The sequence below is a fragment of the Phalacrocorax carbo genome, chromosome 1 (genome assembly GCF_963921805.1).
Source record: "Phalacrocorax carbo chromosome 1, bPhaCar2.1, whole genome shotgun sequence".
NCBI lineage: Eukaryota > Metazoa > Chordata > Aves > Suliformes > Phalacrocoracidae > Phalacrocorax > Phalacrocorax carbo.
The window spans coordinates 216,988,930-217,010,354 of NC_087513.1; the positions used below are offsets into that span (position 1 = coordinate 216,988,930).

The 21,425-nt window shown below is 52.1% G+C and overlaps 2 protein-coding genes across 2 annotated transcripts in view; one reads left to right on the plus strand and one right to left on the minus strand.

Moving 5' to 3' along the window:
* PGM2L1 (phosphoglucomutase 2 like 1) overlaps positions 1-9,473 on the plus strand; it is a 44,915-nt gene extending 35,442 nt beyond the window's left edge. Inside the window, exons 12-15 of the mRNA XM_064441597.1 lie at positions 693-822; positions 2,235-2,424; positions 2,955-3,088; positions 5,370-9,473. Of these exons, the coding sequence (XP_064297667.1) occupies positions 693-822; positions 2,235-2,424; positions 2,955-3,088; positions 5,370-5,472 (557 nt within the window). The 3' untranslated portion in view covers positions 5,473-9,473. The remainder of the gene's footprint in view (positions 1-692; positions 823-2,234; positions 2,425-2,954; positions 3,089-5,369) is intronic.
* Positions 9,474-17,216: 7,743 nt separating this feature from the next.
* On the minus strand, positions 17,217-19,502 carry TPBGL (trophoblast glycoprotein like). The gene has a single exon (XM_064441599.1). The coding sequence runs from the start codon at positions 19,283-19,285 to the stop codon at positions 18,221-18,223; it is 1,065 nt and encodes a 354-aa protein (XP_064297669.1). The 5' UTR covers positions 19,286-19,502; the 3' UTR covers positions 17,217-18,220.
* Positions 19,503-21,425: the final 1,923 nt, after the last annotated feature.

Below are 21,425 nucleotides of genomic sequence, written 5' to 3' on the forward strand. Positions count from 1 at the left end.
TGCAGGAGTAACACAGAAGTATGGAAGTGTGTGAATATTCCTGCTGACCTTGCCCTGAGCACTCTGTTTACCTTGGTAATCTTGCTGACACCGCGTATCTGTAGAGACCTCTGCAGTGAACATTTCAGCTGTAGGAATCCTCTGCTTCTTAGGATAAATGGCAGCTTTCTGGGAAAGCATGTTCACATACAATACGGCATTGGAAAATGAAGCATGTACTGAAGAGCGTGTGTGTCGTGCCAGCTTCCTTCATAAAACGAAAGAAGCTTTTAGCATAAGGAGTTAAGATCTCTCTCGTGCATTCCCTCAGAAAGGAGGCATCTTGGCAGCGGGGTGGAGCGCTCGTTTACGGGTTAGCAAAGCTGTATCTGTATGTGTTCTTTTGATTCACATTACTGGCGAGACTGCAGTATCTGTGTGCTTGCACAAAACAAGCAGATTTTAGCCCTGACAGATCTCCACAGAGAGCAGTTGTTATCGATCTGGAATTAATTGATTACAGCACATTCCAGCCCTATAACCCCTAAGTTAATCAGATTCCTTAGAAAAGGGGAATGCATATGCAGTAATAAAAACAGCTTACACACAGTGGCCAATTTTGTTCTACAGGAAAAAGGTTAAAACTTCAATCAAGGAAGTCAGTGTAACAGTATGTTGTGTTATTTTGCCACAACCAATTTTTTTATTTCTAGGCTTCATGTGTGGCACATCAGTGTTGGATAAAGATGGCGTAAGCGCAGCTGTGGTCATAGCTGAAATGGCAGCCTACCTGGAGAGCAAGAACCTGACACTAGCACAGAAACTCATTGAGATATACGAAACGTAAGTTATAGTTTTCATTAGTATGTTCTAGGTAACTATTTTGGAGGTGGGAGTAATCTAGTAAATATTTTTACTGCATTCCTCAGATGTTTTCTTGTTGGAAGTTGTTTTTTCTGATGCTATGATGGACTACATCAGTACTACGGATACTGCTTGAATACCTGTCATGGTTTTAGCTGGGATAGAGTTAATTTTCTTCGCTGTAGCTGGTATAGTGCTGTGCTACAGGGCTAAAGAGGCCCTTTCTCTTGTGTTTCTGCACTAAATTGTGAAAGAGTAGAATTTTGCATACGGGCCCACCAGGGCAAACTTTTCTCTTATTTAATTCATGCTATGTTACTTCTCTTACCTTCCGATGGGTAGCTGTATCTTAGTTGTGGGCTGTGTGCCTCGCTTCAAACACTTACTAGTTTCACTTAAACACGGTCTGGGGTTTGTTAGAAGATCACGTGCTGTTCTTGCAGAGACTTGTGTTAGAACAGGGGTTAAAGGACTGGCCTGCGTTCAATAGCTATGGCCACATTTCCTGGCAATTAAATGAGGAATGTGTTTATGTCAGAATTAAGTCATGTACTGCGATGAGGCCAGTTCATCAGGAGAAGTTTTAACAGCGTGCTTTAACGCAACTGGTGGCACAGTTACAGCAAATCATATATGCCATTCCTTTTCCTGCTGGCCCAGCAGAAGGAGAGACTGTGGCCCTTAGAAACTTGGAACAAGGAAGCACGAACAATGGTCAGCATTTATCGCTTTATGGCACTCAGGAGTTCGCTCTGTCATATGCAAACGGTAGCAAAACCGATTCTGCACAGCTGGATTGAAAAGCTGTCAGTGACAACAATAACAGCAGGATTCATCTTCCAGTCACACTTAATTCTTTAAGCTGCAGAAAAGGGTCTCTGTAGAGTGACGAGTGGGTGGAATATAGTGAAGAACAACCATTTCAACGTGCGAACACGGTTGCTGCACCTAGTGAGTGTTTGCGTTAGGTCTGATCGGGGGTAATAGTTTTAACTTGGATGAAATAATCAGTCACCTTCCTCAGAGGCTGTTGAAATAATCTGGTGTTGTGGCTGCTCGTGTGGCTACAGCCGACAATTTTTGATGGTGTGGGAATGATACTGCATGTTAATATCCTGAGGGCTACCAAGGCTGCGCTTAGCCAAATGGTTGGCTTTTATTTCCTTGGAACTGAAACCTTTGCCTGAATTTAAAAATAGCTTTAGATGATCTGAGTAATGCAGTGAAATCTGCTTCAGAGTCCAAACATTTGCCTATAAATATCTGTCTCCACAGCTGTGAGAACTATGTTCTTTTTCTGTTATTGCTTTTCCAAACAGGGCCTTTATTTAGATACCAAATGTGCAGAAAACTTCTGAATCTCATAGCTGAGAATGTTAATCTGCTTGTAGGTATGGATATCACATATCAAAGACGTCCTATTTCTTGTGCTATGATCCTCCTACTATCAAAAGGATATTTGAGAAACTTCGGAACTTCGATGACCCTCAGTCTTATCCAAAATTTTGTGGTATTTACAATATATTACACGTACGAGATATTACCACTGGCTACGATAGCAGCCAGCCAAATAAGAAATCGGTGAGTTATAAGGTATTTTTGCAGGGGGGGGTTCTCTTTTTGAAGAGTCTGAAAGTTAAATACACCAAGAATTATGCAGGAAGATGTACTACGTCAACTAAGAAGGCAGTATAATTACCGTCCTCTGCTTAACAACATTTACTGGGGAGAAAACTGCTTAAATGTGACATGGCTTGGCTATTGTCTTGACTATTTTGATATAACAACAAATGAACTTTATTAGTTGAAGTGAGCTTGATGCTGCTGCAACTCTTAAGCTGTCTAGCAGGCTTCCAGATGTCGGAATTCCAGTGGGAGTAAGAGACTGTCCTGTTCCCCTGAAATACTGAGTCTGATCTGGGTGATAGGCCTGTCAGTTGGGCTGAAACAGCTTGTTCTAGTCTGCTCGATTGGCTGGTGGATGCATACCGCAGGGGACTGCAGCACGTTTATTTAGCTTTGTATCTACAGAATGTTTTATTTAAAAACAAAAACCCAAATCACTTTTCTGTTAGTTGGGGTTCTGTACTGAATTGTTGTCGTTGATGTAGGTGTTGCCGGTGAGTAAAAGCAGTCAGATGATCACTTTTACATTTCAAAATGGTTGCGTTGCCACCCTTCGGACAAGTGGAACAGAACCAAAGATCAAGTACTACGCAGAAATGTGCGCGCTGCCCGAACAGAGGTCAGTAGCAGGTCCACATCGCGAGGTGCCTTTGGGCTGCAAGGTCCGCGTGCGGGAGTTGATTCCCCGCCTGGTGGGGGATTCCTCTGCTGCCTCCTTGGAAACCTGAGCCTCAGCTGGCTCTTCCAGCTTGTTAAGCTGGCCAGCGATGCGCATTCCTGCTCATAAGGGACCCCCTCCATAGTGGATATGACAAAGAATTGAATTTTCAGCATCTGCTACAGTAGGAAACTTCTTTTATTAACCCAATTCTTCATTCACTTAATTAGAATTAAAAAGTGACAAAGTTGTGCTGCTGCTGGCAAGTATGCTTAAACCCAGGTGGATCCCTATTGCATTTGGGAATCTGCTGTGTGGCTCGGAGCTACTGGACAGTACGCAGAGGTCTGTCCCCTTTTGACAGCCACCTGGATTGAGCTTCTTCCAGTTTAAAAGGGGGGGGGGGGGAATACGGGGTAGCCTTACACCATTGAAATCCGGAGTGTGAATGAGGAGCCTAGGTTCTCAGCCTGGCTAATGGGGAGAAGCAGGCTCTTCAGCTGGATTCCTAGCCTAAACTGCGTGAGTACCCCTCCTTTTAGACTCGTGTCCCAACATTCCTGTAGAGCAGAGAATTGAAAATAACATAAAGGGACCTCTGATTCGGTATTTATTTCTGCTTGTTGGCAGGAATTCAGGGTGAGCACGTTTTTATGGCTGAATGCTTTGGTCAGATCTAGGCAGTCGGTAGTTAGTGAGCGGTGGATTGTCTTTGCCTGTAAAATGTGAGGGGATACGCAGGTCCATGCCTAGACAGCTTTCCACAGGTTGCTGAAATAGTCTTTAAAACACGGTTTATTGCTACATGAAGCGTATTAACACAGGTATGGCCCATCTTTTGAATCATGTTTTTAAATTGTTCTGAACTGGCTGGGGAAAAAGAGCGGGTCAGAGAAGCAGTAGGAGTTCTACACCCCGGTTTTCTGAACTGCTGCTCTTGCCAGAAGCTTGTATTTATTTGGGCAGAGAGCTTTCTGATCGTCTGGCGGACAAATGCGCTGCTTTGTTACGTGGGTATGGAAGTTCTCACTTCCATAAACCTGGGAGCGGGCAAGGTACCGTCTGGTGTAAATGCTAAAGAAACTGTAAGCTGCAGTTGAGGCAAACAGCTCTGTCAACAAGGAGGAAATCAACGCTAGAAATAACCTCATCTTAACACAAGTGAGCGCCAGACAAGTAAGGGTGGTGGGAAGAGAAACAAAGTACCTGAGGTGCTCTGAGGCATCATTTGGGCTTCTGCTGCTGTTCATTCTGCTAAGTCAGAAAAACACATCGACCGCTGATTTTAGTAATACCTATGGTTAATGGCAATTATTATTTGGAACGTGAAATTGAAAAGCTTTCAAGCCTCCCTGGTTCAAGGCATAAAAGGGTCTGTAAGAACCACAAAAGGCACTCTTCTCTGAGATAGCTTTGCAGATACTTCTCTGAGTTGCTGTTTATTGCTTATTCTTAAAAGCTGAGCATCAGGAAAGCCGGTTTTATTGCACCATTTTTGGGGTGTTTTTTTTTTTTTTAAAAGGAAGCGGTGACCTGAAGGGCAATGATATCTTGCCCATTCCACAAATGAACAAAGCAAATGTAAATAAGCCTGTTTTGCCTATTTTCCTTTAAAAACAGACTGAGTTCCTCTCCCTCCAGTGAGACTTCTGGGGTAGGAGAGGGGTTATGCATTTTTAAAGGAGTGCTGCAGTGCATTAGTGTTTGCGCATGTGGATGTTGGGGTTTTTTTTCTCAAATGAACATCTGGGCATTTAAATAGGGAAAGGATCAGTATATTGTGGTGTCCCCTTGTGAGCCGTGACACTTTGCCTGATTACTCAATCCCCCTAAATTGCACTTTAGTCAAAATACAGTGAGATACCCTGGACGGGCATCTGGATGCCGTGTAGAGAAGAATGTAGGGCATCTACCTCTTCTGTTAGTAGCTCGTTCTTACTTTTTAATGCATTTGCCGTCTGAATCTGACCGGTCTCGTGCTGGTTTGCAGTCATTAGTTCCCGTGTTCTCTCTGCTAGCCTGAAGCCCTCTAGTGGCGATTATTTTTTTCTTTAATTGAATTAATTTAAATTAATATGGCAATAGTCCCTACCGAAAAGTAGCTTGTTAAAGCGAGGAGGTTGGATTCTCTACACCTTGGTGCCTGTAGGAGACATAATGGAGCTAGTCCCTCACCATCACTTTTTTTTAACAGATGCTTAGTGTTTATCAAACCTCTGACACAGCATTGTTCTCTTTCTAGTGACAGAAGCGTGCTGGAAGAAGAACTTCAGAAGCTTATTGAAGCTTTGATCGAGAATTTCCTTGAACCTGATAAGAATGGACTGATCTGGCGCTCTGCTTAGATCGCCTGGAACTGGTGTTCAGAGAAGTGACCGCCTGCACTGCGTCGTGTGAAACAAAGGAACCAAGAACAGAACTCACTTTAATACGTGTGTGTGTGTGTGTATGTGTGTTTAAACAAACAGCTACATTTTTATTCTATAAAGAAGCAGCACTCTTTTGTCAGGCTTTTCACCAAAGTCTGGGCGAGAAAACTGGGATGAGGAGGGGAAGTGAGAGAAAAGGGCGGAATTTATTATTATGATTTTCTGTTCTTTTGACCAAAAGACTAACTAACACACACCAATGCAAATGAACCGCCCTAGTGGGTTTAAGGCAGCCCATCTTAGCCAGTAGATCTTGTCTTAAACTAATTTCAGGCACCCAATACCTTTTGTGTGAAGAGGTTTTAAAGTTGGGTAGTCGTAGTATTTGAAGGAAGTGATTGCTCCAGACTGACAAAAGAGCCGCCTTCTTCCTAGCTGTTGTGTGCGAGTGTAGGTATTGCTGTTAGCGGTCTTAATTTCCAGACGTGTTGAAGTAGAGTTCAGCGCTTAGCGTTTCTTGTTGAGTCATATTGAACAACTTGCCATTTTTCAGCTACTTAAGTATCCTTCTGTTGTTAAAGGTGCTCTTGGTGCATTGTATCTTTCCTGTGTGTATCTTAAAATATTTACTTGATGGTGAAACAATAGTGGCAACACATGCAGTTCCACTTGCGGCTGGGTTTTGAATTTCATAGTGCCTTTCCAAGGCTTCCAAAGGAGTAGCAGTGTGTCCGTTCCTTGGTTCAGTTGCCCATTCTAACTCCTGTAGGCTTTGTAACCATTTTTTGTCCCACATCCTTGAAGGGACTTCAGCTTTTTCTTTAAATAAAGGTTTCAGAAATGTAGTATCTTTGTATGAAAATTCCAGTTAGTGACTTTTTTTTTTGTTTTGATGGCTTGAGTTCATGCTGTCTATTTAGAAAAAAAACAGAAGGGAAGAAAGTGAAGGTGAGATGCTGACACCCTTGATTTTTTTTTTTCTTTCTCTTTTTGTTTTTTACTAAATCATGATATTTTTTCTCACATCTTGTAAACTAATTTCTTTGCAAATACTATTATACTTTATCTTTTAGAGCACATTTTTAACAACTTCCCATTACCTGTTTCCTACCTTTGAGCAGAAAGCGATACTGTTAATCATTTTTTCAAAAAAAAATAGACCAATACAGAAATTCTCATGTAGGTATCTAGGATTTCAGGAAATAAAAACCATGTTTTGGCACAGAAAAGCTGTGGAAAATACTTTAACTGAAAGAACCCTTCAAGAAAAACTGCGTATTGATTAACCGAGAATAATACTTGTTAATGTGGGCTACTAAATTGCTAAAATAAGCCTTCAGAATAAAGTCAGTGACATTCTGGACATCTCCCCCTATCGCTTCACAGTAATTAGATAAAACAGATAAAACGAACACTTAACCTCTGTATTGAAGGTTCTCCTCCTGTAACCTAAGATGCACTTAAGTAAAAGCCGTTGTTTTGCCACTATTGTTAAATCTCTCCATTTGTCCTCCATCTTATTATTATACCCTTACAGCTTGATGCCGTAGGATCGCGCAGCGTGGGTGTGTGTGTGTCGCATCTAGGTGGCTTTAAAGAGCACCGAGGTTTCTGTGTCCGTGCGGGTATCGGGTATTTCATGCTGACAGAAGCTTTGCACTATCACCGCCGTTGAGTATTTTGCTGTATGTGAATGTACATGTACTGCAGAAGGTCTGTGTTGCACAAATTCTTATTTGCCGCTGATATTTATTTATTTTTTACTTTAAGAGAAAATATTCCCAAATTGTTCTGCAATTGAGTGAAACGTATCTAATGCCAAAAACCCTTTTTTTCCCTTGCTTGTACATTTGACTGATGGGGGGGAAAATGGGTGAAAGCATTTACACTTAGAGTATACTCCTGTTGTTGTACAGTGCTGGGTAGGTCTCGGAAGGTGCGAAGGCATTTCTGACTGCTGCTTCGTCTTCGGTTTTCACGAGAAGGTGCAGATCTGGATCCTGACTGCACTGAACTTGAAGGAGGCCTTGCCGTTTGTTCCGCTGGCAGCGTATTAAAGCCGTCGGCGTTTTGGATTTTTGTTTCTAGACAGCCTGCTGGTAGCTCAGAAGAGAAGAAGTGAGTAGGAACATTATTTTGAAGAGAAGCAAACACTGTAAAAAGCATAAGCGTGTGTGATGAGGCCAGCTGTGTGCGTATTGTAGCAGTTAGCTTAGGAGTTACGTCTTAGGAGCACAAAGATAACTCACACAAAGAGTGGGAATCTGCAATTTCCCGGAGAGATCTGCTTGATCTCAGTAGGCAAGTGTTAGAAATGCAGTATGGAAGAAAATCGTGATTATGTTTCCAAATCGGCATTCTTAGAAGTCGGTAACTGTTCATACTCTAAATATGTTTAATAAAAAACAAATACAGGGAGTTAAGTATCTGGGATTCTTCTTGTCGATAGACTTGAGCAGTAAGTTCTAGACATAGTAGTGCTTTTGGAATGACAGCAACAGGCACAATGTGTTGAATGTATTTTAAGGGTATAATAACTATTGCTGTTTTAAAACTGCTGCTACCATTGTTTTCCTACTGTATTTGAACTGTTTGATATATTTATACTGTTGCGTTTGTGGAGCTCCTCCTTTATCTCTTCCCTCTGATCTCGCTTCCCTTACTTCTGTTACTGTGAAGGACTTTAATCTCTTATTCCATCGCCCTGTACACTGTTATACATCGTGTTAGAGTTTGGGCTCGTGCACGACCTTCTCTCAGTTGTTATCTGTTCTTTACTACTTTTCAGATAAGAACAAAGGCTTTTCAGACTTGAGTAGGAAGCAGATAATAGATCAAAGTGCATTGTGGATGCTGTTTACTAGGCGCTTCCAGTTAAAGTACGCCTTTCCGAAGGTTGGTCTACAAGTCATCGTTGGCTTAAACTGTAATCATGGAGCCAATGATTTGCTTTTAGCATTTGATAAAATTAGGAGGGCTTGTTTTTTGTCTTTTCCCTTTTTGATGTGACAGGCTTAATCTCTGTCTCGCTCAGCTGCAGCTCGAAGAAGCCAGCTTTCCCTTGGGCTGCAGGAGAACTGGGGTCTTGCCTGCGTAGGTCTCCCAATTCCCATCACTTTAAATACCCAGCTCTTCCTTTTGAGGAGGGGAAATTCTTATTTGTGTCATCCCCGGGCTAAATTAAGAATTGGAATTCTGTGTGTTTCTGTTTCGGACGTTGGGGTGACGTACGACATGCAGTACGCACTGCCTGGGGCAGCTCTGGGCTAACCTCAAGCTGTCGCTGTGTCTCTGCTTGCAGGATACCTGCGTGTTGAAATTTCTGGCGTTATCCCCTGGTGTTAGCGGTACTCGGGTAGCACTTTGTGCCCCCTCTCCGTCTGGCTCCTGAAGTATTAGGGATTTCAGTTTCTTTTTTATTCGAGGGAGCGTGTTTGTGCGAAACTGCCAGAGTACTGAGGGAGAGGCCACAGGGTGGAATGATGGTTTCTGTCATTTGGGGCAGGGTGGAATGTGTGGTCTGCCTCAGAAAGCACTTCCAAAAGCGTTAGAAAGCACTTGGATCTTCTCTTTAATTTGAAAACTATTGTTGTCATCACTTCATTTTGTCTTTTCCCCCCTTTTTGCCTTCTCCTCTCCGCAAGTAAGAGAGGGGGACTCTCTGCATGGCGGCGCCTGGATGATCAGAGTGTGCACAGCACATTCTCCATCCTCCCCTGCCCTTTGCGTGCTCGTGAGTAGCTTTGTACGAGGTGACTGAGGTATCTGAAGCTGCGTCGTTCTCCTTGTCTGGAATCCTGGGGAGTTCTGGATCTGTACTCTTGTTTACCCGGTGTCAGTTCTTCTGTAAAAGTAGGGCATATTACAAATACAGAGTGAGAATTTGCACTTTTCTGAAGTATTTCTCTGTGTGTTGCTATGTGGATTTAGCCGAATGAAGTGTTATAAGTAATAAAATATTCTCTTCGTAGTAGCAATCCTTCATGTGTCTTCTGTCTTCTTTAGTCAGTCTCTGTTGCTCAAAAAAAGGAGCTGGTGGATAACCGTTCCTGACTTGGTGGGGGAGGAATGCTGACCGTGTGCCACTGGGATACCTAAAGCCCCTGGAGCAGCAGCCTTCCCTGAAGCTGTTGAGAGGCTCATCCTTCTGATGAAGGTGCTAAATGATATCCGTCATGTCAAACTGACGCTGTTTCCAAGGGGCTCAGCACTGAAGTAGTCCCAGGGCAGAGCGCCGAGGACTGTCAGGCTAGTCGTGACCTGAACCACCACCGATGCCACCACAGGGCAGACGGGAAGAGAGCCACGGTCAGGGGACCGAGCTGGGCAGTGACCTGCCGCTGTGCAAGCCAGGGCAGGTGAATTAGTGGAGAGAGCGACTACCCAAAACAGGGGAGAGTGGGTCTGATGGGGGGCACGTACATAAATTACTCTTTTTTCCTTTATCCCAGGCAGGAACCAGAGGAAGAAAGCATCCCGTGTCTACAGCTCCCTGCTCAAGGGGCGCTTCCCAGCCATGCCTGACGTCTTTTAGCTAGGGTGACATATAGAGGTCATCTTCATCTTCATGAATGCGGGAGGGAAACCAGATGGCTAATACGATGTAAAGGGGCCTGTGCTCCAGGAGAGGCGCAAGTTCATCGCAGGTATCCTCTCAAGCAGGATTAGGTGAATGTTTGGGGCCATGAGGCAGGCACAAGCCGGAAGGAGAGGCCGGTGTTTTGAGGGTGAAGTTGCTTCAGGACAAGCAACAGCCTAGAAGGGAGCAGGTGAGGGGAGCGAAGGGGTCTGTGTGTGAGCCCGTGGCGGGGAGAAGGGGGCTGGGGGAGAGCAGGAGAGCGGCTGCTGTTGCCAGTGAGCTGGGGTGGGCACCAGAGGACAGAGCGCGGGGTCCAACTCAGGGCAGCACTCGCCCAAAGGAAAGGTTTCAGCTCCGTAGATAAGAGTCCCACCAGGAAATCTGGTGCAGGAGAGGGACCATCCTCTTGCTGGTGCCTCTGTCCTCAGATCACCCTCTGCTCAGGGCTTTAAGGGGTTCTTATGCTTACTGTTAAACTGAAGCAAGAACTGATTTCACCCCACCTTGGCTTTAATATTTTAAGGCTGCTTTAAAGCATCGTCCAGGTTGATAGAAGATGGTTCCTGGCGGCGCAGCAGCATGTCAGGAGGGTTCCCGCATCCCTTCAGTGATGGCTGCAGGCTTCATCCCAGGGGGTCTGCATGTGAACTGTGTTCCTCTTCCTTGCCAAGGCTGCGAGCCCCCTCGCCCCGCACCAGGGCCGCTCTCCTCCTGCCCACTCACCAGAATTAGCTCTGAATTACTCCCTCTGCTGTGCTACGGATGGTGCTTTCCAGGGAGAGGCTCAACCATACCCCTGAAGCCTTCAGCAGGGTTGTTAAATGAGAAAAGAGTGGACGGCCGTGGATACGGAGGGGTTTATTTGGGCTGGGGGTGAGGAGCAGTGGTACCACCCGCGGACACAGCAGGGCAGGGAGCAGGAGGGACAGGACCTGGTCGGGTCAGCGATGGCTGAGCCTCCTCGGGCTCCAGCGGTCTGTAATTGCAGGAACCGGCGCTGGATGTCACCACAAGCCCGTGCGGAGGGACGGAGCCCCAGCTGGCCTGCTGCACCCTCCGCAAGGTGTGGGGACAACCAAGGGACGGGCTGGGCACCCCGGGGTGCGGGGCTGGGGCGCAGAGCAGCGGGGCATGCCTCAGCAGGGAGAGGAGGACCGCCGGCGCCAGGCTCTGCGCCCCGTATCCCTGCTAAACAAGGACATCTCTTCCAGGACCTGCATGACACAGCCTCCTCCAGGGCATGTGTGAGTGATTTGGGGGACCAGAGCATTGCATGGAGGCTCTGGGGTCCCCCCGTGCTGCCGGCTGAGCACCGGGACGCAGGGACATCAGGCTGGGAGCAGCCGCGGTCGCTGGAGGCTGGTGAGTCCTGGCAGACAGCGGTGCTTGGCTTCATATTCAGGTCTTGCCAATTTAAATGTTAATTTAGTAACTAAATTAATTACCGACGTGCCAAGCCCAGCCCATGTGGCTTGTCCCTTGGGCTCAGCTCTCCCAGGGCTCAGGAGCCATCTCCAGAGCTTGTGTCTCGTGGTTTTTGTCCTGCTGGTTGGATCCATCTCACCACAGGAGGACACAGCTGGTGCCCCGGCTGCTGGTGCGGGGGCTGTGGGCCAGCGCTCGTGTACCCCCTGTGGTCAGGGCAGCAAGAAGCCATCCCGTTATGGGGGAAAGCTGAGTGGTTTCTATGTTTGCAGCAACATACAGAGCACGCTAGAGCTCCTGAAGTCCCTTCAAAGGGTTTGAGGTCAGAGTGGGGCCAGCAGCCCCCAAAACTCAGTTCCTGGCGTCCAGGGGAGGCCCTAAACTGTGTTGCTCCATGAAAGGGAAACTGAGGCACAAAGGAAGAGAGAAACACCACCCAAAAGCGGTACAGCCAAATTCAGCCCATGTCCCCCGAGCACCAGCTCTGGCCCACAGGTGACGGACCTTGCCTGTGGGTCACTGACCCACGGGGCCCTCAGCGAAGGGGCGGCCGTGCTGCTTCTCCTCGGTGCCGTCGCCGTGCCGGGCACGGGCAGCTCTCGCTCCTGCCAAGCCGAGAGGGACAGGGCAGGAGGTGAATCCCCCGCGACTGTTGCTGCAACCTTGGGTCCCCCCAGCCTTCGGGGTGCTTACCCCAATGGCACAATGTCACCCAGCAACTGCTGTGCTGTAGGGGTGTCCCCGTGTTCTGCGAGGGGCATGGAGCTGGGCAGGGCCGGGCTGAGCTCCCGGCGTGCTTGTGGTCCCCAGCTCCTCTCCTCTCCCAAGCCTGAGCCAGATGAGTGCAAGTGGCTGCCGGTTTGGGCCATCCTGAAGGGAAGGGCTGCCCTTCGGTTCTGGAAACCTGTCCCCTGGGGATGGAAAGGGGCTGATTCTGCACGTGCAGAGCAGCATCTCCCTGGCTTTGGGGCACAGGTTCTCCACTTGCACGTTACAGAGATTATTTGGGTTCCTCTTCATGAAGAACATGGAGAAGGGCATCACAGAAAGGTCCTTCTTAGGGAATTCCCTTGAATCAGGATGTTTTGTGCTGATTGTACTGTGATGGGGAGGGAATGGAGCTGTGAGCATCTGTAACGTGGCAGCGTTACCGGGGTCGTGGGCCAAGGGCTGGGGCTGGTCACGCTGGTGTAAAACCACACGAGGGGGAAGGGAACTGGGACTGGAGAGAGGGAACTGGTTTTGTCTCCATCCGAGCTGAGGATGTGTCCTCTGAGGCTGAGGAGCCTGAACAATTAGAAGTGATTAATTCATCTAAATATAGGTATTTGTAAATGTCAGGCTGGCGAGTGCTTGGGGAACGTGCTGGGAGGATGGAGTGGCTCCATGGGGTTATCTGTGCCGGTGCATCCTTATGCAGGGTCAGGGACCAATACTGACCTGTCCCAGATTGATCCTGCTCACCCTGGCTCTCTGAGATACCCCCACACCCCCGGAAACTGGCTGACATAGATCATCCTGGACATCCATGGCCAGAGGCATTTTCTGTGCTGTTTTATCCCAATGGGAGCTGCAGAAGGTCCCATCTCTGCTTTGGGGGGGAGATGGGGTGGGAAGAGATGGGCTTCATGGCTGAGACCAGTCCCTCAATGTAAATTATTTCTCTGTGGCTTTTGACAGGGGAAATCTTCAGCGAAGACGCCCACTCCCACCCCCAGTGAGCCCCACAGCATGATCCCAGCCCCATGCGTTGGGTGATAGGCTGCCAAAACCACCGCAGAGATGCTCTGGTCCCCACTCGCCAAGCAAAGGCGGGGGACACCCAGCAGACATGTCACCCCCTCCATCGCTTCCACCCCTGCCAGCTTCTTCCCCATCCTCAGGATCCCACCTATCCCCAACATGCCCAAAACATGCTTAAAACAGCTGGGAAAGCAGGTTTATTTTGAAAAAATAATCCAGATTGGGGCAGATTAGTGGAAACACCTCCTTCCCCATCTGCCTGGGCAGGGCCGTGCCAGCCCCCTGCGGGGCTGCCCGGAGCCAGGCTTGGGTGAAAACACATGCCAGGGTGAAAAACCCACCCCCAGGAGGGACGAGGTGCCACACGCTGGGGACCCGTGTGGCAGGGAGGGGGTGAGGCTGTGGGGGCTGTGGGTGCCCTGGGGGGCTGCTGAGGTCCAGACCTCTTTGGGGGATGTGGGGAGCTGCTCCCTCAGCCCAGCTCCCATCAGCCCCCTACCTGTCCCTCCCTGCCACCCCAGGGCAGGCCACGGGCAGCGGGGAGGGGTCACACCGCTGTTGAGGCTGGGGGCTTTGACCTGCCCCCCATGCCCGGGCTGCATCCCCCCAACCCCTTTCCCTCAGGTCAGGCCCCCAACCCTGCGGTGCTGCAGCCTCCAGCCCCTTCCCTGCCACGGGGGGCTCATTGCTGTGCTGAGCAGGCCAGTGCTCAGCTGCACTGGGAGACCCCATCCTCCAGCCTTACCCCAACACAGCTAATAGAAGCACTCGCAGATAAATAGGTGGGATCCTATTTAATCCTGATTTCTTTGGCAAGGTGCAGGGGTCTCCTCTGAGCTGGAGGAAGGACAAACAGAGCAGGGACTGTCCCAGGCTTGGAAGTCCCACAGCTGCCCAGAGTTTTAACTGAACCTTGCTGAGGTTTGAAATCCATTTCTGTGTGTTTTCTGCCCAAACCCTTCCCCGCTATCAGGCACTTGGCCCCGCTTTGTTTGTGCCTCAGTTTCCCCAGTGCATGAGGGTAACAGCTCCCACTTCTTCCTAAAGGGATAAATTAAAAGCAGAGGTTGGTTGGTTATTTTCCTTCTGTAGGTTTGGGTCAATCCCTGCTAATGGAGGAGGAGGACAAAAATGAAGGAGCCTGGTGTGAAGGTTTTCAGGGGTGAAGCTGCTTGGGGAGAATTAATTGTTATTAATTCCATGTATTTTTGGAAGGGGGAGGCAGCTAGTGGCTCATTTTCTTCCCTCCTGCCCGAGTGCCGGGGCATCGCAGCCCTGCACTCAGCAGGGGCGAGGATGATGTTCCAGCCTGGTTATTTCCACTTGATAAATGAGGCAGCAATCACCATGCCGGTATTTTTGGCCTCTTCCACGCTAAATGTGACCATGCTCAGCATCTCTCCTATGGCTCTGGGTGCCAGGGAGCAACTTCCACCAAACCTGAGCAAAAACACTTCTCAAAACACACCTGGGATGCCCTGGTCCAGCGACGCGAGCGCCAAAAACCCTCCAAGGACGTGTGCGGGGGGAGGATGGATGCAGGCAAGGGGGGCAGGGTTGCCCGGCCCAACTCCACCTGCACCCACGTCCACCTCCTCAGCTAAATCTCACTCCTTACCTCTTGCCCCAAGAAACACCTGAGCTATGTGAAAACTAAGGAAGGAAAAGTTGCAAAGCACTGACACCTTATCAGCATCTCCTATGCAGGGCTTATAAATAGCCCTTTTTTGGTTTTTTTTCCCCTCTTTATCAGTAACGAGCCACGGCCGAGGGCTCTGAGCATCCTTCGCTTGATTCATATCGCAGATGCTGTTTATACCCTGCATTTCACTCGGCTCGAGGAGCCGTGGGGGTAACTTTGCACTCGGGCAGCCGCTCGCTGCCGAAGGCTCGGGGCAGGTTTGCGTCCCCCTCGCTGAGCCCTTTGCGGAAAGGGACTGCGCAGAAACCTGACGGCAGCCAGGCTTCTCTAAACAGGTGGCTCTTTTGGGAACCCAAAAAGCACTTTTTGAGTCTTGGCTCGGTGACAGGTCTTGGTTTTGCTAATCTAGAGGTTCCCTAATCCTGCTGATTTGTCATGCGTGGGGTATGCGCTGTACAGAATAATATTGATATTAACAAACCACAAGAATTATGCTCCTACAGCTCGTTATCCACCCAGCCACCCACGTCTGACCATGTATGTCGCCTTCGCCGGGCTGACGGGGCTTTAACCTCCCCGAAGGAGGTCAGCGCACGCACCCCGGAGCCTCCGTGCACCCAGTGAGGATGAAGATGTTCTAAACCTCCTGCTCCTTGGTGCTGAAAGGAGGAGCGTCCTCATCCCCAGGGACCAAAAGCCACCGCATCCCTCCCTTCAGGAAAAGCCGGAGCAACCAGGTACCCACGCCAGCCTCCCCCTTTGCCAAAGGGCTTGGGGGCCAGGAGGCGTTTGGCCACCTTTTTGTCTGCCCGGAGGCAATTTCCTTCCCATTATCTATTGCCAGGCACCGGCGGCCGCTGCCAGGCGGATGAGGTGTTCCCTGGTCCAACAACCACCCCCCTGCCCGCAAAACCCTCCGGGCACTTCTCTTCCTCGCTGCAAGATGTTAAATCTCGCCAGGACTTCCTCAGCACCGTCCCCACGAATGGATGGTGCTCCAGTGGAATCGCAGCCTGGGACGACCCGCGATGCTCAGCAGCGTTCACACCCGGCACGGCGTGCTCTGCCAGATGTGAAATCCACTCCTTCACCCTTTCTCTTGCTCTGGGGCTGCATTTTGGCTCCACGGGGATGGGAAACTGAGGAAGAGGTGGGAAAGCAGATGACAGTGAGGCAGGCTGAGATTTCTCCCCCATAAACCTGCCCAGTAACTCATCGCACAGGGTGGTGAGGTGGGACCAGAGCTCACAAGCTCTTAGGATGGGGAGAAAACCTCAGGAAAAGGTCCCCAAAATGCAAAAAGTTTCTGCCAGAGCAACTCATCTTTGATGAGCTGAGCCTTGGGGGTCTCTGGGGCTTCCCCAGGAGCTGGGAGCCAGCCGCGGTGGGGAACCACCTCCCTTCGCAGCAGGACCAGCCTGGAGCACCCAGGAAACTCATTTTGCCTCCCAGTGCTGCATCCTGACCTGAACACAGCTCAGATGCGTGGCTCTGCACACATCCCAGCCCCCTTTCCGTACAGGCTTGCCCACCTCGACCGTGGGCTTGCAAGGGGAGGAAATGCAAAGGGGTAAAATGCAAAGGACCCCGCACCAGGTCGCATCATTCCCTGGGGCCTCCGGGCACACCTGGGATGGAAATAATTGTGCTTTCCCCCAGCAGAGCTTTCTGCCCGGCAGCTGAGTACACACGTGCGCAGGCTCAGGGACCTTAAATCCCAGAAAACTCTCGTTTTCAAACCTGATACACCAGGTATCTGCAGCTCCCTGTGTCAAGGACCCCAAAGCTCCTGGCAAACGCTGGCGCTGGTCCCAGCACGGCAGCGGGGATGCAGCCCCCGTCCTCACCCCTGCCTGTTCGCCCGTATCAGCCTCCCGGTACGAAGAAAGGCAAACGCAGAGGTATCAAAATGCAACACTAAAGTTTTCAGCTGAAATTCAGCATTTTTAAGATGCCGCATTGCAAAAGTTATGGCTTCATTTCGGGAAATACTGCGAGTCGCAGCCCCGCGCCGCCTCTCCCCGCGTCTGTAGGTGCGCAGCACTCCGGTGTCGCATGAATTAGGTACCAAAACACCCAGGAGATAAAAACTGCCTTAAAAACCTATTACCTGGATCATTTTCCTGAGCCCCTGCCCCGCTACTAGGGAAGGATCAGGACCGTCAGAGCCTGAGCTCTGCGCACAAGCCACGCAAAACCACCAAACCAGCCCAGGAAAAGAAGTTTCTAAGCATCAGCCAAACTACGGAGGAGCCCACAGCTCCCTTCCTCCGGCAAACCAACCGCTGCGACATCGCCTCGGCTGTTAAACCACGACAGGGGTAACCGGCAAACGTTGCAAGAAGCTTTATAGAAAATAGACAATAGAGTGGATGCAGCTTTCAATATATTTGCTCTAGGATATAGTAACAGGCACGGTTCTAAAGCAAACACGGGCGGGCGAACTAGGTCGAGAGCTTTTGCTGCGCTCGTTTTAAATGACAAAGTGCTGAGACAGCCTAGTCTAGGATATATTTTAGAGTCAGAAAGGGGCTGCCCCCGCGTGCCCTGGGGAACATGCACGCAGCCGGCGGAGGCGTTTCCTATGCAGCTGCATCATTTTGTGCCTGGAAAGAGCTGGAAATGTCATCGAACAAAACCAAATGGATAAAAGGGCTCGGAAAAGCACGTCGCTTCTCGGGGGAGCAGCTGGACGGTGTGTTTTCCTCTGTGTTTGGAGCAAAAAAAAAAAAAAAAAGAGAAAAAAAAACAAGTTAAGTTTTGCATCTGTCAAATAGAAATCTAATAGGAAAGAGAGCTGTACATGGCCAAAGTCAAGTCCAGGCTCCAGGAACATCCAGGAGGACAGTTTCAGGTATCGCCCGCTGCTTCCCGGGATGTGCCAAGCAAACACTCACGTGCGCGCGGTGCCGAGCCCCGCCGGCAGCGTGGCGTCCCGCAGTCCGCCGAAGAAACCTGCCGCTGGAGAGGAGACACGGGAAGCAGCTCGTAATCCTCACCGGAGCACCGGGGCTGCGCGTGCCGGCATCCCGCAGGAGCGATCCGGATGCGCTTCCCCCTGCCCGCGGGCGCTGGGGTGGGGAGAACGGATCCAGCCCGGTTCCCTGCGGGAATCAGCGAGCGCTACAGGGTCGATTAGGGCACGGGCAGGGAGAGCGGGTCCGGAGCCCTCCGGGGAGGGTGCTCTCCACCCTGATGCACCCCAGCACCCACCCCCAAGGCTGGCTCATCCTCGGAAGCTGATTTTCGGTGATGCCATGGCAAGGGGATGGGGCCAGGGCGAGGCGGGTGCTGGGAGCGGAGGCGTCGAGCGGCGGCATGGCAGGTGGATGCCGTCAGAGGCCGGGGGTGCCGATGGTGCTGGTGCGGCGGGGATCGGCGTCCTGCTCGTAGCGGTAGTGGTAGCCCTCCATCTGGTCGCGGCAAGCCTCGCGCAGGTTGTGCAGCCAACGCTTGATGCCGCGGCGGTTCAGGTAGAGCACCATGAGGAAGACGATACCGATGAGGGCCAACACGATGCCGAAGAAGACGTAAGAGGCTGTCTCCAGCCGACCGGGCTCGGAGGCCGCGCACGTCAGCGCCTCGGGCCGCAGGTGCAGCAGGACGGCCCTGCGTAGCGGCGGCGGTGCGGCGCAGCGCAGGCTGCGGGCGTCGGGCACCCGGGCGGCTGCCATGCGCAACCAGGTGAGGAGCGGGCGCAGGGCGCAGTCGCAACTCAGCGGGTTGGCTCCCAACGTGAGCCGCAGCCTCTGCAACCCCGGCGCTTCCAGGCTGCGCAGCTCAGCGGCCGTCAGCCGCTGCAGCGAGTTGTTACACAGGTCCAGCTCCTCCAGGCCTGCGGGCAGCAGGGCGGCCGGCAGCGCCCGCAGCGCGTTGCCCGCCAGCTCCAAGCGCCGCAGGCTGAGGTTGCGCAGGGCCAAGGCGAGCTGCTCCTCCAACGGGGCGGCCAGCAGCGCCTGGTTCAGCTGCAGCGTATGCAGCAGCGGCGCGCCGGCGAAAGCGCCGGCGGCCACCGAGAGCAGCGGGTTGTGGCTCAGGTCGAGGGTGCGTAGAGCGGGCAACCCTTGCAGAGCCATGTCCTCGATGGTTTGGATGTTATCGTGGCGCAGGTGGAGCAGGCGGAGGTCCGGCAGCGGGCGAGCAGCGAAGGCAGCGCGGTGCAGCACGCTCAGGTTGCTGCCGACGATGCTGAGGTTGCGCACGGTGGCCGGCAGCTCTCTCGGCGGTTCTTCCAACCTCTCGTACCGACATTGCACCAGCTCCGGGGTGGCCACGCAGTAGCAGGCAGAGGGGCAGCCCCCGGGGGCGGCGGCGGGGGGCACGGCCAGGGGCAGCAAGGCGAGCCCTAGCCAGGGCAACCAGCGCCCACCGCCCGCTGCCCGCACCTGCCTGCGGGCCATGCTCGCCGCCCGGGCATGCAGGGGTGGGGGTGGGGGGAGTCGGGGTGGGGGGGGTGGTGCGGATTGGGGGGGGGTCGGGGAGGGGTGATGGAGGGTTTGGGGGCGGGGGGGGCACGGAGCTGCCTCCCTTCAGTTCCCCCCCCCCGGGGCTGAGCTGCCTCCGGCGCGGCTCCCGCACACGGCGGCTCTGCTGAGAGCGGCGGCCGCGGCGCTGCCCAAATCGGGCTGTGGGGCGGGGGGAGGAGGGGGGAGGAAGGAGGAGGAGGAGGAGGAGGAAGGGGGACGGGTTGGGGCTGCCTGGCGCTGCGGGCTGGGCGGAGGAGCGCCGCGGGCAGCTGCCGTCGGAGGGGGCGCGGCTCCGCTGGGCTCGGCTTCTGTCGGCTGGACTCGGCTGGGCTTTGCTAGGCTCGGCTCCGCTCGGCTCGGCTCGGCATCACTCGCAAGCGCCGGCCTGCACCGCACCCCCGCTACTGCGGGGGGCTGGGGTTGGGGGGGAGAAGGGGGGCTGACGGGGTCCCCTTGCAGCCCGGGGAGGGGTTAGGGGTTGCCACCGTCCCCATCGAGCCCGGGGAGGTTTTGAGGGTGGGGTGGGTGGGGTGGTGTCCCGGTCCCCGGAGAGAGTTTGGGGGCTGTCCCGATCTCTTTTAAGCCTGGGGAGGATTTGGGGGCTGTCCTGGTCCCCTTCCAGCCCGGGTGGGGGGCGGGGATTGAGGGCTGTCCCGGTCACCCTCCAGCTCCGAAGAGGATTTGGGGGTGTCCCGGTCCTTCCCCAGCATGGAGGGAGTTGGAGTTTGCTGCGGTCCCCCCCCCAGCCCCCGGCGGGGGATGGGAGCTGTCACCGTCCCCTTCCAGCCCGGGGAGGATTTGGGGTTTTCTCAGCCCCCCTCCGGCCCAGGGAGGATTTGGGGGCTCTCCCAGTCCCCTTCCAGCCCTGCTCCCCACTCCCCGACCTGCCCCGCAAGCCGGACACCCCGCAGCATCCCTGAGCGCTGCAGCCTGGAGAGAGGCGCAGGCAGGGTTGCCACTGCTGCCTCCAAGTCACCGCTGCTTTTGCTTTTCGGGACTCGGTCACATCATCCTTCGTGGGTCCCCATCCCCGCCCCGGCTTTGCGGGGAGCCATGGGGTCCAGCCCCTAGGATGGCCCGCACTCCCCGGAGAGACGATGCTGAGGGACGGAGAGGTCATCGCTTTTATTAGACAGGCTTGGAAAAAACCCGACCGGCGTCGGGCATGCAGCCCCCTGTGTGCTCCCGGCTTTATTTTCTCTTTATTGTACCCGCCAGGCTAATAAAAGATATTACCTCCACTGCAAAGCCTGCCTTCGTCTCACCGCCATCCCGGGGGGCTGCCAATGGCGTTGGGATGGGCATGGGATTTTTGGATGCTGGAGCGATGCACAGCAGGGCAGGATTTGGGTGCTGGACCCTCTTTGGGTGCCTAAAAACCTCTGCAGACCTGAGCCAGGGGTTGCATTAAATAAACTCCATTTTCTCTCGGATCTTGATTTTTCTCCTCCTCCCTGCCTTTATCTCTCATCCTGCCCTTTCTCCCAAAGGATTTTTTCCCCCTTTGGGATTCCCCCTCCCTGAAGCTCTCCTGAATTTTGCAGGGACCAGGTAAATTTTGGTGTGACCGGGTGGCTTAAGCTGCTTTACTGCACTCCCAGAAACTGGGCAAACCCTATATTTAAAGTGACAGCGTCTAACAGCAGCCAGAGAAAGCAAAGGAGCTTGTGGGTGGGGCAGGGGGAGAAGAAAAGACTTGGGAATATGTCAAATAATTGTGTGCCATCAAATATTTAAGCGGGGGGCAGCATCCACTCTTGCACCGAAGGACAGGGAATGGCGAGAGCCAGGTGTGCACAGCGGGTCGTGCTGAGCCAGCGCTGCAGCACTCACGGATGGAGCCTCCTCTCCCCCCAAAATAGCGCTTTGGGGCCCATTTATCACATTTAATTGCTATATTTAATGAATCAATAGCGCTTTGGAAAACAAAGCAGTCGGTGGGCCAGGTCCACCGCTTTGCGTGGAGGTCTTGGCAAGCTCTCATCCGCTGAGATGCAAAAATCCCGGCACCTTTTAGTCCTTCGCCGTGGCTCTTCGGAGAAGGAGCATCTGCCGTAAAAACCAAGGCTGAGGC

Coding starts and splice junctions, on each gene's coding strand:
- TPBGL (XM_064441599.1), bottom strand. CDS start 19,285: ATGGCCCGCAGGCAGGTGCGGGCAGCGGGCGGTGGGCGCTGGTTGCCC.